This window comes from Lepidochelys kempii, chromosome 2 (assembly GCF_965140285.1).
Source record: "Lepidochelys kempii isolate rLepKem1 chromosome 2, rLepKem1.hap1, whole genome shotgun sequence".
In the NCBI taxonomy this organism is placed as follows: Eukaryota; Metazoa; Chordata; order Testudines; family Cheloniidae; genus Lepidochelys; species Lepidochelys kempii.
Genome location: NC_136381.1, coordinates 74,082,814 through 74,098,464, shown reverse-complemented (window position 1 = coordinate 74,098,464; position 15,651 = coordinate 74,082,814). Strand labels below are relative to the sequence as shown.

Genomic DNA, 15,651 nt, shown 5'->3' with positions numbered 1-15,651 from the left:
TTACTGATTATTAAAACATCTATATTCACACATTTAACTCTACATATGAGCTCAAAACTGAAAACAATCTTCCTGCTTTTATCCTAGTATAGATACAGCTAAGGGAGGCAGCAGCCCCTTTCAGTGGTCTGTATATTACTGCTGGTGGAGGGAGGGGCTCCAGATATTATGAATGAGAACTTTACTTCATTTAGGCCAGTGAGTCTCAGCCTTTTCCATGCCAGGAGACATGCCAGAGTCCCCTCTTCCATTTAGCTGGGATGTAGGTAGGAACAATGCGACCCCCCAACCCCGCACCTTACATTTAGCAACATAGGAAATACAGAGTGGTCATAAGCCCCCAGTGAGGAGTTGCAGCCCTCAGAATGAGAATCCATGATCTAGTCAACCTACACCACCTTTACGAGAGGGTCACACACTTTTTTGCTTCTGTAGCATTGCACACACCAAAGGTTCTCTAGATCCCTCCATTCCCTCATAGCTGCCTGTATGCTACCTTCCATCCCCCTCTATTTCAGAGACTCCCTGCAAACCTCCCCACCTCCTCCCTTCATTCCATATCAGTTTCACCCAACCTCCCCCAGGCCAGGGGCTCTATCTGCTCCTCATTTCCCATATTTTCCCCATGCCAGGGGCTCTGTGTGCCCTCCACTGTCCCCTTCTCCACAGCATTTTAAAAACTGTATTGGGAGGATGGGCAGAGCTGAGATGAGAATATTGTTATATGGAAGGATTAGCTAACCTGTTGCTCAGACTCTATATGTTCCCCATTTTCCCCTTTCAGTTTTTCTGATTTTCACCAAAATCAATAGAGTTCTGGCCACTGTCGCTGTGACATACCCAGGGTACAATCCAGACTAATGAGTAACTGTCACCCCTGCCCTCTAACCTGCGGTATCCTCTACACTGCTTTGTTGCTGTAGCCTCCAGCATGCAATTCACTTACCAGCCTTGGTTATATTGCAGGGTGACCCCAACACACCCCAGTCTTAGACTTTCCCCCAGAACTGTATGTCCTGTGTCCACAATTTACACATTATCCTAATAATCTTTGTACAAAGTATGCCTTGTGAGGTATCATCTGCAAACTCGTAATTTGCTCATCAACAGTATCCTGATAAAATGTGTTGCATTTTCCCCTGTATAATGGTATTAACACATGTTCCAAACCACAGCAGAAACTGGCAAACAGGTCTGTATCAAACAAAGGAACATGTGCTCTGCTTCACTTGCATTTAAGCAGTAAACAGAGTCATCAAGCAGGAAGGGTGGACAAAGAAACCTCAGACAAGTGAGGAAATGCAGTAGTGAACAGCCTTTCCTACACATACTCTCTATTCCGTGAATTCTATTCTATTCCCTGAATCTCAGGTGGAAACGTTCTCCAAGAGGAGGACAGATACTATAAAAATGAGGGACAGACAGCCCAAAGCACTCTTCCTCTCTCTGTTCATCAATTCACTACACCAAAAGGAACAAAGGAAGCAGCCACAGAACTGGAGAAGAGGTCCTGGCCTAAGAAGTTTGGACAGTAAAACTGCTGAGTGTGTGTAGTGAGAGAAACATTGCTTGAATCTCATACAGTTGGTTAAGTTAGGCACTTGTAGTGTTTTAATTTTATTTTCTTGTAACCATATCTGATTTTTACACCTCATTACTTGTACCTCACTTAAAATCTCTCTCTGTCTGTAGTTAATAAACTTGTTTTATTGTTCAATTAAAACACAATGGATTAGATTAAAGTGTCTGGGAAAACTCCATTTGGGGTGGCAAGTTATCTGGAGGCTGTTTGTGAGCAATCCAAATGGGAGGATACACCAGCAAAGCATTGTAAACGACACCCCAGGTTAGAGGGCAGGCACGGCGTAGCTACTCATTAATCTGGATTTTATCCTGGGTATGCACAGATGCCTAGAACATTCCCTGAAATTTTGGAACACATTGGATATGGCATTCAAGTTGTCACATTACAGAAAGAGAAATGCCATTAAGTTAAGTGTTGGATGCAGTGTTGTTGCTGAGTATTAGAATTTGCTTTGCTCAGCCAACTACTCTATTTTTAACTTCTTAGATCACAAAAGCACACTCTTCTCTCACTCCACTCTTCTAGCCTAGAATGCAAAATATGCTGTATTCTTTGAAGGGAATAAGCAGAGGAGGAAACATGTCTCCTCCAAGATATGCTTGGTATCCATAGAACTGCAAACAGTTATAAGATAAAATCTTACCTAGAGGTACTGCATATCGCTTTAGGTCAACCTGTAAAAACAAAAGGTTCACCATAAATGACTTGCTCTTCAGCACTAATGTATGTAGAAGAATGCACACTCGGAAGATATTCATCAAACATTCTACCTGTGGACTGATCGCCTTCACTGCAAAATCAAAAATCTCCTTTGAAGTGTGGGGATCTGTAGGATAACAATAATGAAACATTTCACTAAGGGCACCTCTGAGAGAGTCAAAACGGCAAGATAATTTTATCTTGTTATGGATGTGAAGAGACAATATTTAAAGGTCTTCAAAATACCACACTCTTAAAGGAAGGGAAACTCTCCCTGAGGATGCTAAAAAAATTTTTTTACATATACTTCTCCGTTTGACTTTCTGAAAAACCACTCTTTAAACAACATGGGTATGCTAGTGTAAATGTGCCTGTATATAATTATGAATAAGAATGTTCAAACTTTCACCTGAGGTTGTACAGCTGGCCAGTCCCTCCTGGATAAACTGCACTTCAGCTTCCCACCCTATGCAACCACTCTGACCACACTCTCTTACGTACTGGAGCACCCCAGGGGTGCTGGGGCATGAAGGCCTTGCATGAGCAGGCCTTCTGCCAATGGGGGGGAATTTCACTCAGAATGCACAACTGCTTGCATCCATTCTTATCTATAAAAGAGTAAATCTTGAGACCAGATGAACAGATGCTCCATCAGGTGCACAACAGTTAAAATGTCTATATATATAAAAAATAAAAGAAAAATAAAAAGTACTGCACCTTCATCCATGGATTTAGTAAAGTTATACATAAGCGCAGTCAGTCCTTTCAGACACCCTGCTACTACTGGTAGTTTGGGCTCTCTTGTTGCTGAGGTCATCTGAAAATAAAAGTTTTAAAGAAAATATTATGCTTAAATTAGAAGAGTAAGATAGAAACAAACAAGTAAGGACCTTGGTAAGGCATAGCTGTGTTGTCAACCTTCTGAAACAAACAGTGCAATGAAGTTCTGCAGCTTAATAGAGTCTAAATAAGAAACTGGCCTCTAATGGAAATCACATCCTCTACCTAGGACACTATGGCTGATGACGCTCATGCTCTTCCCTCTCCCCTCCCCACATTACTCAGCTAATGGCCACTAGGTCTCCTCTCCACCTGTAATCTACCCAAGACCTTGTAACCAGAGAAAACAAAACTTGACAGCTATTAACAATAAAATTGTTCAAACTGTGTTTTATAATTATCTGGTTAAATGAAGTATCCAACCATCTTGGGATGAATGGTAATTCAACACCCACCAGAGAAAACTGATTGACAGAGTCCTACAAGAAGTTCCAATCATACCTGTGTTCTGAGCTCACCCAAGAAAGCTCGGAATAATTTCTCAGAATTGTCAACCATGTCAATAGGCTGGACTTCTCCCAATACTCCAAGAAGCTCATATAATTTTTCCAGTACTAAAAAATATCAATATATGCGTCACTTACTTTGAGATCTCTGTGGCATATTATACAGTAGTTAGACACCATTATTATAAAGTCAGTGTGTTTGTCCACCCACCTATTTAGGCAGTTAAGACTAGTGGTATCTTGGCATGATGACTGGCAAACGAAAGAGTAAAACAATGCTTTAATACATACATATTCTTCCATGCTTGGATTTGAAATTAATCACCAGCTCATATAGTGAAGATTAATTTATTCAAGTTATTCAAACCACTAGTTTTAAATACTAAATTATAGGGCTCAATCCTATGAGGTACCACACACCCTCAACTCAGACTGAAATCAATGGGATTTGAGAAAACAGGGTGCTCAGCACCTTGACATTCTAAGTCCCTAATCAAGGAGTTGAGTTCAGCAGTGAAAGTTTAAAAATGCAACATTAATATAAATATAGCCTAAGACTCCTGTCACGAGTTCTGTGTGGGCACACCCTCACTGATGTCCATGGAATGTTGCTAACATGGAGCTGGACTATACAAGGTCAGAGCTCATTGCAGGATCAGGGCCTAATGAAGCAGAAAACCCATACCTAGCTCTACCATATGTGACAGTCAATATTTCTGAGGACACTTACTTATTCTAGAGGAGATGATGATGATATTGCTTTATTGGTCTTACAAAAGCATATTGACAGCTGATCAGTATTTAGAGCCAGTATACTAAATAGTAACATTTCATGATTTTCCTATTCACTAATGTCAAATGCATTTATACATAATTTCCCAACTCCCAACCGAGCAGTCTTACTACTAGTATGTAACTTACATTTATTCATTAAAGACTATTTTTGAAGTTTTGTTTTTATTTTAAGTCCTAGCTTCTCCTATTTTACCCACATTACTGTTGGAAAAAATCCATCAAGATATTAATACAGTAGAACCTGAGAGTTATGAACACCTTGGGAATGGAAGTTGGTTGTAACTCTGAACAAAACGTTATGGCTGTTCTTTCAAAAGTTTACAACTGAACATTGACCTAATACAGCTTTGAAACTCTACTATGCAGAAGAAAATTTCTGCTCTTAACCATTTGAATTTAAATGAAACAAGCACAGAAACAGTTTCCTTACTTTGTCAAAAAAAATTTAAGCTTTCCCTTTATTTTTTTTTTAAATAGTTTACATTTAATACAGTACTTTAGTGTATTTGCTTTCGGGGTAGAGGGTCTCTACTGTTGCCCGATTGTGTACTTCTGGTTCCAGATGACATGGGCGGTTGACCAGTCAGTTTGTAACTCTGGTAGTCATAACTCTGAGGTTCTACTATACTAAAAGATAATAAATAAAATAAGTAATAATGTTGCTAGAAAAGCTAAGGCTCACCTGTGTCAGGCACTTTACTTCTTGCAGCAAGTTCCCCATAAAATTTGTTAAAGATCTCTCCAACTTTCAATTCTTCCATCAGAAAGGAAGACCGTAAATTTTGAAGCAACTGGAAATATATACAAGATACCCACAAATGAGGAAAAACAATTATTTTATTTTTTTCCACTTGGACCCAGGTAAATAAGGCCCCCAAGTCAGAAAGATACTTAAGTACATACCTAACTTTAAGCACAAGTAGTCCCACTGGTTTAGCGGGTTAAGTTAAAGATGATTGATACGTATTCTGATCGTATAAGATGTAGGTAAAGACAAGCTACCATTTCTATACAATAAATATTGGTTTTGTTGTGTTTTCCTCATGCAAAGCATGTGCTCATCCTATTGTATATGTAGTTCACCTATTTTTCTACTTCCTATGTTCCTTGTACATATTTTGGCTGTAATTTTAGGTCAAAAGGGCACCATCAATTTAAAATGTAATCAGTTTAAAAACTGAGTTATAATTAGTTTTAGGATATGACACCTGTTAATGTCTGCAGTTTCATAAGCATGTTTACCTAGTTTTAAAGTGTTTCTCTCCCTGTTGCTGTAAGGCCCACTCAAATCACAGAAGAATTAACTTCAAAAGGACTACTCCCATATGTAAAGTTAAGCACATGCATAAGTGTTTGCAGAATCAGGGCATAATGCACTACACAGGAAAAACAGTAAAAATTATTATATACAAAATGTTATCATATGCACTAAGAAAACTAAAAAAAAATATAAAACAAGTTTGCCCCTCAAATATGTTTCAGTTGTATTATCCTAGTTGTTATCTGTAACAGATTAATATTTTCATACAGAAGTGTGATTTTTAAATTGACAGTGTTGCTTTAAAGAACAGCACTTAAATTGGGAATAAAGATGCACTCTGTGATCGCCCTCAAAATCCAAGATGTCTTCCAACACAAATTAAGGGATGGCACCTTTAATAAAGCAATTTGGTCAAAAGAGATTAGGACTGATTTGTGGGCAGAGAAATACCTTTTTAATACCCCTCCTACAGAATTAAACCACCAAACCTCCCTTGTTATGGTAGATTTTTGAGTTTGCCACATTCAACAGCAGCCATGGTATAACTCAAAAGTCTCTAGGCTTAGAAATAATGAACTATAAAGTATGTTTTACCTTAATGAGAAGCTCCAGGGCTGGGATTTTACATTTTGCAGCCTTTTCTTTTGTGTAAACGCTAATACAAGTTAGCTAGGTTGGAAAAAAATAGACCATAATAATCATTAACAGGACGGAAGATTTAAAAATATTTAAATAATTTAAGATATTTCTTTAAAATACCTTTCCCCAATGATTTTAGGTATTTACAACATTTAAAATGTACAAAGCCCAAGAATAAAAATACACAACTTCTTATACAAAGCCAATGCAGTCTAGAATAAATATTCACCCAGAAAATAGCAACACTAACCCATCACTTGACTACCTTATATCCCTCAACCAAACCCAAAAGAAAAGATTGGTTTTGCAGTGTGTCCTAAAAATGAGCAAATCCAAGTTTTGGTAAATCTAGACTGAAGCAAGTTCTAGAATAAAAGAACCCCATGCAGCAAATCTGCCACTAGCCCCCTTTCCTTTTAAGCAGGGGGCTATTACCACGGGCTCAAAAAGTACAGTGGCACAAACATCTCCAGTTAAATTGATACTACTGAGCAGTTTAGACTCTTAGAGTAGTCTACACTGCAATTAGACATCCGCCACTGGCCTGTGCCAGTTGACTTGGGCTCGCGGGACTCAGGCTAAGGTGCTGTTTAATTGTGTTGGAGACATTCCGGCTTGGGCTGCAGCCCAAGCACTGGGATCCTTCCACCTCACAGGGTCCTAAATGTCTACACTGCTATTAAACAGCCGTTAGTCTGAGGCCCACAAGCCCATGTCAGCTAGCATGGACCAGCCATGGGTTTTTAACTGCACCGTAGACATACTCTAAGGGACACATTTTCAGAAATAATGAGCACCCATAGTACCCAGGTACACAACTCCTGTGAAAAAACAGGCCTTAAAAAAGTCACTTCAAAGGTTACGAACTGGAGCAGAAGGATTCAAAATATTTAAATCAAATATTTCACTGGTACAACATTATTAAAAAAACCCCAAACCCAGCAACTACCATTTTTTGAGAGAGAGAAAAATATATGCTAACCCTGCTGGCTCCAAGATACTTGAACAAATACTACCAAAGTATACTAACACTTTTGCATTAATATGTAAACCAAAACTGCTCTTCTGTTTTAGCTCTATTAGAAACATTTGGGGGGGGGGGATGAGGGGGGTGAACTGAATAAAGGAAAGCCATGAACCTGGTACTAGTCATATTTTTATATATCTTTCAAGCTTTCGTGTTCAAATTAAAAACACTGAAGAACCGTTAAAAGTATTTGACAGAGATTTTTAAAAATAAGTTTTCCTTCACTTACCTTAATATCATGAGCATAAGGATGAACGTGCTGACCAATCTTTTCCAAAAAGGCACAGAGAAATTTTAAAGCTTCTTCCCTGCACTCTCGAAACTGAAAAAACAAGTTCCTTTTTAGAAAAAAAAAGCCTGTATGCTCTCACTTAGCAACGAAAAATATTACAACAGTTCTTTAAAAAAAAAAAAAAATCACAACTAAGTTTATCAACTTACTTCCTCAATCCTGAGAGACTTGCGGACAAACACAAGTAATCCATTATCTTTGGAAAATACCAGTGAAGTTTGCAATGCTGTAGGAAGAACAAGAAAAGCATCAAACTATTTGCTTCATTATTTACAGTATTTCCAAACAAGTGGCTCCTAGAACCTGATTATTTAGATAATATTGGGCATTATTCAGGATGTCCACTTTTAAAGAATGTCCTTGTGCCAAAATGCAACTAATTATTTTCCGTACTAAATAAGAACATGATTTTGCAGTCCTTACATAAGTATTCCCACTGAAGCCAAAAGGGCCAGTCACATGAATTAGGTCTGCAAGATTGAACCCTAAATTCTGTTTGTAAAATGTTCAGTTCACATATGCTCAAACCTCATGTTCAGTCCAACTCTGCTTGGTACAGAACAAAGGATGAGACAAAGGTGGCTTTATGCCACCTTTGTATCTTCCAATCCTGGGGCCAAAACCAGTACAGCAACATCAGGTCTGCAATGACCCCAAAGGATAACCTGTCAATTATGTTTTAATCAATGAGTATGAGGAGAGGTCATCCTGGACTAAGACATAATCTATATTAACATTTGAAGCCGTGTTAACTCCTATCCGGAGAGACGTTTAAATAAACTTCTTGCCAAAAAGGTGCTAACCTGATTCCAAACACCAGAGTAGACAGGACCAAAAAGGTCATGTCAACAAGTCTTAATTATCATCTAGTAAAACTATGAGGAGTTTAGACAGGAACATAGTATTTTACATGTCAGATCAAACCAGTGGTCCACCAAAGTCCACTATCCCAATTCTAATGGTGGACAACACCCAATGCTTCAGAGAAATATTAAACCTCTTCCACAGGTCAAGTGTTATTAATCCTAAAATTATTCTGCCCTTTTAAAAATCCAGATACAGAATTTAATCCCATAGCCCCTTGTGGCAGTGAATTCCACACAATAGCTATATGCTGCGTGAAATAGTATTTCCTTTCATTTCTTCTAAATACACCTGCCACTAATGAATCTCTTGAAGAACTTCTTCTAGTTCAAAAGTTTGTCTCTTGCACCAACAGAAGTTGGTCCAATAAAAGCCATTACCTCACCCACTTTCTGTGTCTCGTATTCTGGCTACAACAATGTGTCTCGTATATGACTACAACAACACTGCAAACAACTAATTAATTTGTTTCACTTCTAAAACTAACAGCTGTTATTTAAAAAAACAGCAATTAGATAAATCAGACTGCTTAAAACTTCCTCTTAACAGTTCAGGAGGTAACAAATATGATCCTCAGTTAAGAGTAGAGTGAACTGAGAAGCATGAATACACAGTAGAGGAAGTGAAGCTGTAAGTTTCCAACACCTACAGCAACACTGCCAGTTGTAGACGTGGCAGTTGGGGCACAATCTTAGGGCCAGATTCTGCCATCCTGACTTATGAGTAGTACTTTTCTCCATGGGTACAGTCAGTGAACCCAAACTGCCACATAACGTATTCCACAATGTAAGAGTGACAGGAGTTTGCCTTTTTAAGTGAGTCTCAACACAACTTATATGTAACAAATCTGATACTTTTTGTGATCCACACTCCTAATCCCTGTCTTAATAAGGCGGCACTTTTCTGATCCCTAGTGCACCAATGCTGCCAGCCTTTTATTCCACTGGTCCAGACAGTGGCAGCATGCTCACAGTTGAATGGAAAATGTCAGGAACCACTGCCCTGATTTCCACTGCTTTACACCTTGTGTATTCATTTACACCTGTGCAAAGAAAGTACAAAGTGAAGGATGTAATGTTATGAACTCAGAATGGCAGCATTCTATACTGATTTTGCACCAATGTAAATGACTACACAAGGTGCAAAACAGTGGAGAATCAGGTTCCACTGAAGTGTCATCGCTGAACTTTAAACACAGAAACATAGCACAAAAGACAACAAGGGACCTCCTGGGTCATCGAGTCCAGTCGTCTGCTTTTGCAGGCAATCCCCTCATATAATCACATTCACAAACATAGCAAGCTCCATCTTAAACTAGTTCGGTTGTTTGCCCTCGCCGTTCTTATTGGTAGGCTAACCCAAAAATCTTACTCCCCTAATGGTTAGAAACCTTCTTCTAACTTCCACCCTAAACTTATTCATAGCCAGTGTATCCCCATTTGTTGTTATGCACACACTGTCCTTTAGCTTAGGTAGCTCTTCTCCCACCCTTGCGTTAACCCCTACCTTCTGTATTTGTAGAGAGCAAGCAAATTCCCACTTAGACTTTGTTTTGCTAGGCTTGAGAGAGCTTGGCTTGTTTGTCTCCTCTCCTAAAACAGTTCTCCATTTACCTAACCCAACTAGTAGCTCATCTCTACACCTGTTCCAGTTTAAATTCATCTTCACTGAACATGGGTGACCAGAATTGTACATGATATTCCAGATGAGGTCTTACAGTGCCTTGTTTGATGGTATTAATAGTTCTCCAGCTCTACTAGAAATGCCTCACCTGATATATCTCAGGATCCAAATAGCCTTTTTCACAGCCATATTACATTAGTCATCCCATGATCAACTTACACACCCAGGTCTTTATCCTCCTCTGTCATTTCCAACTGATGAGTCCCCAAGTTAGAGAAAAAATTCCTGTCCTCCAGGCTATCCTATTCTTCTCATATAATATTCCAATTCTCCTTTGTATTGACAATGCCTCCTGACTTGTCATCAGCAAATTTCATTTGTACACTACTACATTTTGTGCCATGGTCATTAATGAAAATATTAAATAAAATCAGTCCTAAGACAGACCCTTGAGGAACGCCACTAGTAACCTTCCTCCATCCCATAGTTCTCCTTTCAACACAACAAGCTGCTGTTTCTCCTTCAGCCACTCCTTATGCATTTTACAGTTCCTGTACTAATCACCATTTTCCCCAACTTCACTAATAATTTCCCATGTTGTATCATGTCAAATGCTTTAATGAAGCCTAGATAGATTAGGTCTACCGCATTTCCCTCATCTGAAACAATCAGTTATCAGTTTAAAGTTGATATTCCAAGCAGATGAATGGTGTTCATCCCTCTGAGTCAGTTTCAAGCTGTCTGCATACTCAGGCAGACATCACCGCTTTGACTACACTTGCCTTACTTTTGGAAGGTTTCCTCTCTAGCCATAAGAATTAGAAACTTACTTTTTAAAAATGAAATTTTAGAGAGTTTGGAGACTCTAAATGTCTGATGCAAGCCACAAATATATCATGCGGGCTAGATTCTATCTGACATCTGTGATCTAAACCTTTACTGTGGATGAAATCATCCACTTACACAGCTTTCACTGCCATCTTTCCTGATGATTTGCTAGTCTCTCTCTCCAATCCTGTCTTCGTTTACCCAATCCCACATTTCATGCTGTCTCTCTTACCGCTCCTCAGCACACCATCAACTTCAGGAGTTTCATTCACATTGAGTTTATCTTTTCTACCCAAGTCTCTCCACTCTCACTCGCTGTTAACATCACCATCCTCCATGTCACTCAGACTTGTAACCTGGATGCCACCTTTAACTCCTCCCTTTATCTTGTTCCAAATATCCAGACTATGACCAAATCCTGCTATTTATTCTTTCATAACATCTCACAGATATAGTCTTTACTTCCTGCCCACACAACTATAAGTTTCATTCAAGATTTATACTCTCCCACCCTCACTATGAACATTTCTTCCTCTCTAGCTCCCCTCCATGCAAAAATGCATGCATCTCCCAGAGCTAGGACTGGGGCTCAATATGGTAGGGCTCTCAAGGTTAGGGTTATGGTCCATGAGATATTGTTATGATTCAGTAAAAGAAGTCTTTTCATATTAGAATTAGGGTTCACTTGGGTAGAGATCTCTGATGTGGTGTTAGGGTTCAATAGGGTAGGGAATCACAGGCTATGGTTATCATACAATAAGCTATGGTTTCCTGGTCCAGGTTTAGGGTTTAATAGGACAGAGGTCCCCAGGCTAGGGTTCAATAGGGTAGAGCTCCACAAAGTAGGGTTAATGTTCAGTAGGCTAAAACTCCTGGGACTAGGGTTAGGGTTCAATGGGCTAGAGCAGTGATTCTGCATGTACCCCCTGGGGTATGCAGAGGTCTTCCGGGGGTACATCAACTCATCTAGATATTTGTCTAGTTTTACAACAGGCTACATAAAAAGCAATAGCAAAGTGAGTACAAACTAAAATTTCATATAATGACTTGTTTATACTGCTCTATGTACACTATACACTGAAATGTAAGTACAATATTTATACTCCAGTTGATTTTATAATTATATGGTGAAAATGAGAAAGTAAGCAATTTTTCAGTAATATTTTTATGTCTGGTTTTGTAAGCAAGTAGTTTTTAAAGTGAGGGGTAATTTGGGGGTACACAAATCAGAGTCCTGAAAGGGGTACAGTAGTCTGGAAAGGTTGAGAGCCACTGGGCTAGAACTCCCCAAACTAGGGTTAGGGTTCAATAGGCCAGAGCTAGAGTTAGAGTTCAGTAGACTAGAGCTCCCTGAGCTAGGGTTATGGTTACCATGGGTAAGAGTAGACCTCACTGGGCTAATTTTAGGCCTTTGGACAGTAGTACTTCACAGGCAAGAGTCCATCAGGCTACGTGCACTAGGATTAGGCCTGGGACTGGTAGGGCTCCCCATGTCTGGGTTACAAAGGGTAGGGCACCATGCGGTCAGGTTACGCGAGGAACCAGTAAGAGTCCCTGCGCTAGGATTAGGGTTATCAAAGGTATGTCTCCCTATGGTCAGATAGACCTTGGAAGAGTAGGACAACCAGAGTAGGGTTAGGTTTAGTAAGTGTAGGCATCTTCAGGCTCAGGTGAGGGTTACCAATGGTAGTGGTCCCCAGGCTACATTAAGGGCTAGGGCCAGTATGGCACCAGTTGCTAGGGTTAGGCTCGGGGACGGTAGGGCTCCCTGTGTGAAGGTTAGACCTGGGGCCCACAGGGCTCCCTGGGGTAGGGCTAGGCCTGGGGCAAGTTGAGCTACCCATGCTACGGTGAGGGTTACAAAGGGTAGGGTCTCTCCAAACTAGGATTAGGGTTACTAACAGTAGGGCTCTCCAGGCGAGAGGTAGGCCTGGTGTCAGGAGGGATCCCCAGGCTAGGGTGAGGGCTCCCAAGGCTAGGGCTTCCTGGGATCAGGTTAGACATATGGCTGCTAGGGCTCCCCAACCTAAATCAGGGTTAGTAAGGTTATGGCACTGAGGGCTAGGGTAGGGTTCCCAGGGCTAACGTCAGGCATACTACAGGGAGGACTCCCCAGACTAAGATTAAGGTTTCTAAGGATAGACCTCTCCAGGCTAGTTTTATGCCTTTCATTGGTAGGGTTCCCTGGGTTAGGTTAGGCCTGTGGCCCACAGGCCTCCCAAAGCTAGAGTTAGGCAGGTAGGATTCCACAGACTAGGGGTAGGCCTTCAGCTGGTAGGACTTCCTGGACTACAGTTAGGTTTACCAAGGACAGAACTTCCTGGGGGCTGGTTAGGCCTGGGACCAGTAGGAGTCCATAGGCTGGAGTTGCCAAGAGCATGGCTCCCTGTAGTCAGGAAGGCCTGGGCAACGTATGACTCCCCAGGTAGGGTAAGGCCCCTCTGGCCTAGTGTTAGGGAGCTGGTAGGGATCCCCAGGTTAGGGTTACGGTTACTACAGATAGGGCTCCCTGGACTAGGGTTAGATTTGATACTGGTAGGGCTGTCTGCGGTAAGGGTAGTCCTGGATCTTGCAAGGCTCCTAAGGCTAAGGTCAGGCCTGGGGCTGGCAGGGCTGGCCGAGTTAGGGTTAGGATTACCAAGGATAGGGCTTCTTGGAGCCAGGTTAGGGCTGGAGCCAGTAGAACTCCCTGGTACCAAGGACATGGCTCCCTGTGGTCAGGTAGACCTGGATACAGTAGGACTCCCCCAGGTAGGGTTTGTGTTAGTAACGGTAGGATTCGTCAGATTCGGGTTAGGCCTGCAGTTAGTAGGATTCCCCAAGTTAGTATCAGGGTTACTAAGGATAGGCATCCCCAGGGCTAGGGTTAGGCTTTGGGGTCGGTAGGCCTCCCCAGGGCTAGAGTTTCAAAGAGTAGGCATCTTCCGGGCTAACTTTAGGCCCGGAGTCAGTAGGGCTCCTTAGGCTAGCTTTAGGCCTGGGATCAGTGTAGCTCCCTGAGCTAGGGTAAGAGTTACCCCAGTTTAGGGTTAGGCCCACACCTTGTAGAGCTCCCAAGCTAAGATTAGAGTTGCTGAGGGTAAGGCTCCCCTGTCTAGGGTTCAGGCTGCTTCTGGGAGAGGTCCCCCGGTGAGGGTTAGGCCTGGGACTGCTGGGCTCCCCCATACTAGGACTAGGTTTACAAAGCATAGGGCTCCAAGGGCTAGGGTTGGGCCTGGGTCTCTGTGGGAAGAGAAAGGGTAACTAAGGGTAGTTCTCACCAAGATAGGTTTAGACTCCCCATATTAGGAGTAGAGTTTCTAAGGGTCAGGCTCTTTGGGTGAGGGTTAGATCTGCGGTCAGTAGGATTCTTGGAGTAGGGTTAGGGGTACCAAGGATATGGCTCCCTGTGGTCATGTAGGCCTAAGGATGCTAGGATGCCCCAGCTAGAGTTTGTGTTAGTAAGGCCAGACATTGTTGGATTAAGACCTCCCTAGGCTGGTGTCATGGTTACTAAGGGTAGGGCTTCCCAGACTGGGGTGAGGGTTCATAGGAGTAGGCGTCTCTGGGCTACGTTTTGGCCTGGGGCCAGTAGGGCTCCTTGAGCTAAGGGTAGGGTTACTAAGGGTATGTTCCTCTGAGCTAGGTTTAGGCCTGGGGTCAGTAGGCATTCCTGGATCTTGAAAGGCTCTTAGGGTTCCCAAGTACAGGGCTATACTGTCAAGTTCATGGGGATGGTAGGACTCGCCAGGCTAGGGTTAGGCCTGAGGCTGGAAAGCTCAGCAGGCTATGGTTACAGTTACCAAAGGTAGGGCTCTCTGGGATCAGATTAGGCCTGGAGACATTAGTACTCCCCACGTACACTTTGCATTAGTAAGGGTAGGCATCCCCAGGCTAGGAATAGATCTTGGACCAGTAGGCTTCCCTGGTCTAGGGATAGGATTACAAAGGATGCACGTCCCCAGGATAGATTTCGATCTTTAGGCTAGTACAGCTCATTAGAGTATACCTCCTGGAACTAGGGTTAGAGTTTAAAAAAGCAGAGATACCCGAGATCACATTTGGGTTCAAAGGGCTATGGCTCCCTGGGCTAGTATTAGGGTTAAGGCTCCCCAGCTAGGGATAGGGCTGGAGCTGCAAAGGCTCCCTGTCTAGAGTTAGGGCTCAATAGACTAGGGCTCCCCAGGTTAGGGTTAGGGTTCAATAGAGTACAGCTCTCGGGATTAGGGTTCAATAGAGCAGCGCTCCCAAAGCTAGAGCTCCCCAGACTAGGGTTAGAGTTCAATACCTAGAGCTCCTGGGACCAGGGTTAGGCTTCAGCAGAGTACGCTTCCTGGATTAGAGTTACTGTTTAATAGGGTAGAGATCCCTGAGATTGTGTTAGAGCTCAATAGGCTACGGCTCTCCCGGTTAGGGTTCAATAGGCTACAGTTCCTCAGGTTATAGGATTAGGGTTCAATAGCAAAAGGCTCTCCAGGCTAGGGTTAAAGTTCAGTAGACTAGGGTTCCCTAGGCTAGAGTTCAGATTCAATAGGCTAGGGCTTCCCAGGATAGGGCTAGGTCTGGGATTGCAAGGGCTCCCCAGGATACAGTTCGGGTTTAAAAGGGTAGAGCTCCCTGGGATAAAGATAGGTTTCAACGGGCTAGGACTCCCTGAGCTAGTGTTTAAAAGGTTAGGGCTCCCAGCACTAGAGTTAAGGGTTATTAAGGCAGGGCTGCAAGCATCCACCAAAAAACTGCTAGAGTTCAATAGGGTACAGGGTCTCCAGGCTA

At 42.0% G+C, this 15,651-nt stretch overlaps 1 protein-coding gene across 1 annotated transcript in view; it reads right to left on the bottom strand.

Annotated features, from left to right (window-relative positions):
* The window catches only part of PRKDC (protein kinase, DNA-activated, catalytic subunit), a 154,504-nt gene that overhangs the window by 137,363 nt on the left and 1,490 nt on the right, over window positions 1-15,651 (bottom strand). The window contains exons 2-9 of the mRNA XM_073331241.2: window positions 7,734-7,810; window positions 7,522-7,614; window positions 6,221-6,295; window positions 5,048-5,156; window positions 3,566-3,678; window positions 3,002-3,101; window positions 2,356-2,411; window positions 2,229-2,259 (exon numbers count right to left, since the gene is read on the bottom strand). Coding sequence (XP_073187342.2) covers window positions 2,229-2,259; window positions 2,356-2,411; window positions 3,002-3,101; window positions 3,566-3,678; window positions 5,048-5,156; window positions 6,221-6,295; window positions 7,522-7,614; window positions 7,734-7,810 — 654 coding nt within the window. The remainder of the gene's footprint in view (window positions 1-2,228; window positions 2,260-2,355; window positions 2,412-3,001; window positions 3,102-3,565; window positions 3,679-5,047; window positions 5,157-6,220; window positions 6,296-7,521; window positions 7,615-7,733; window positions 7,811-15,651) is intronic.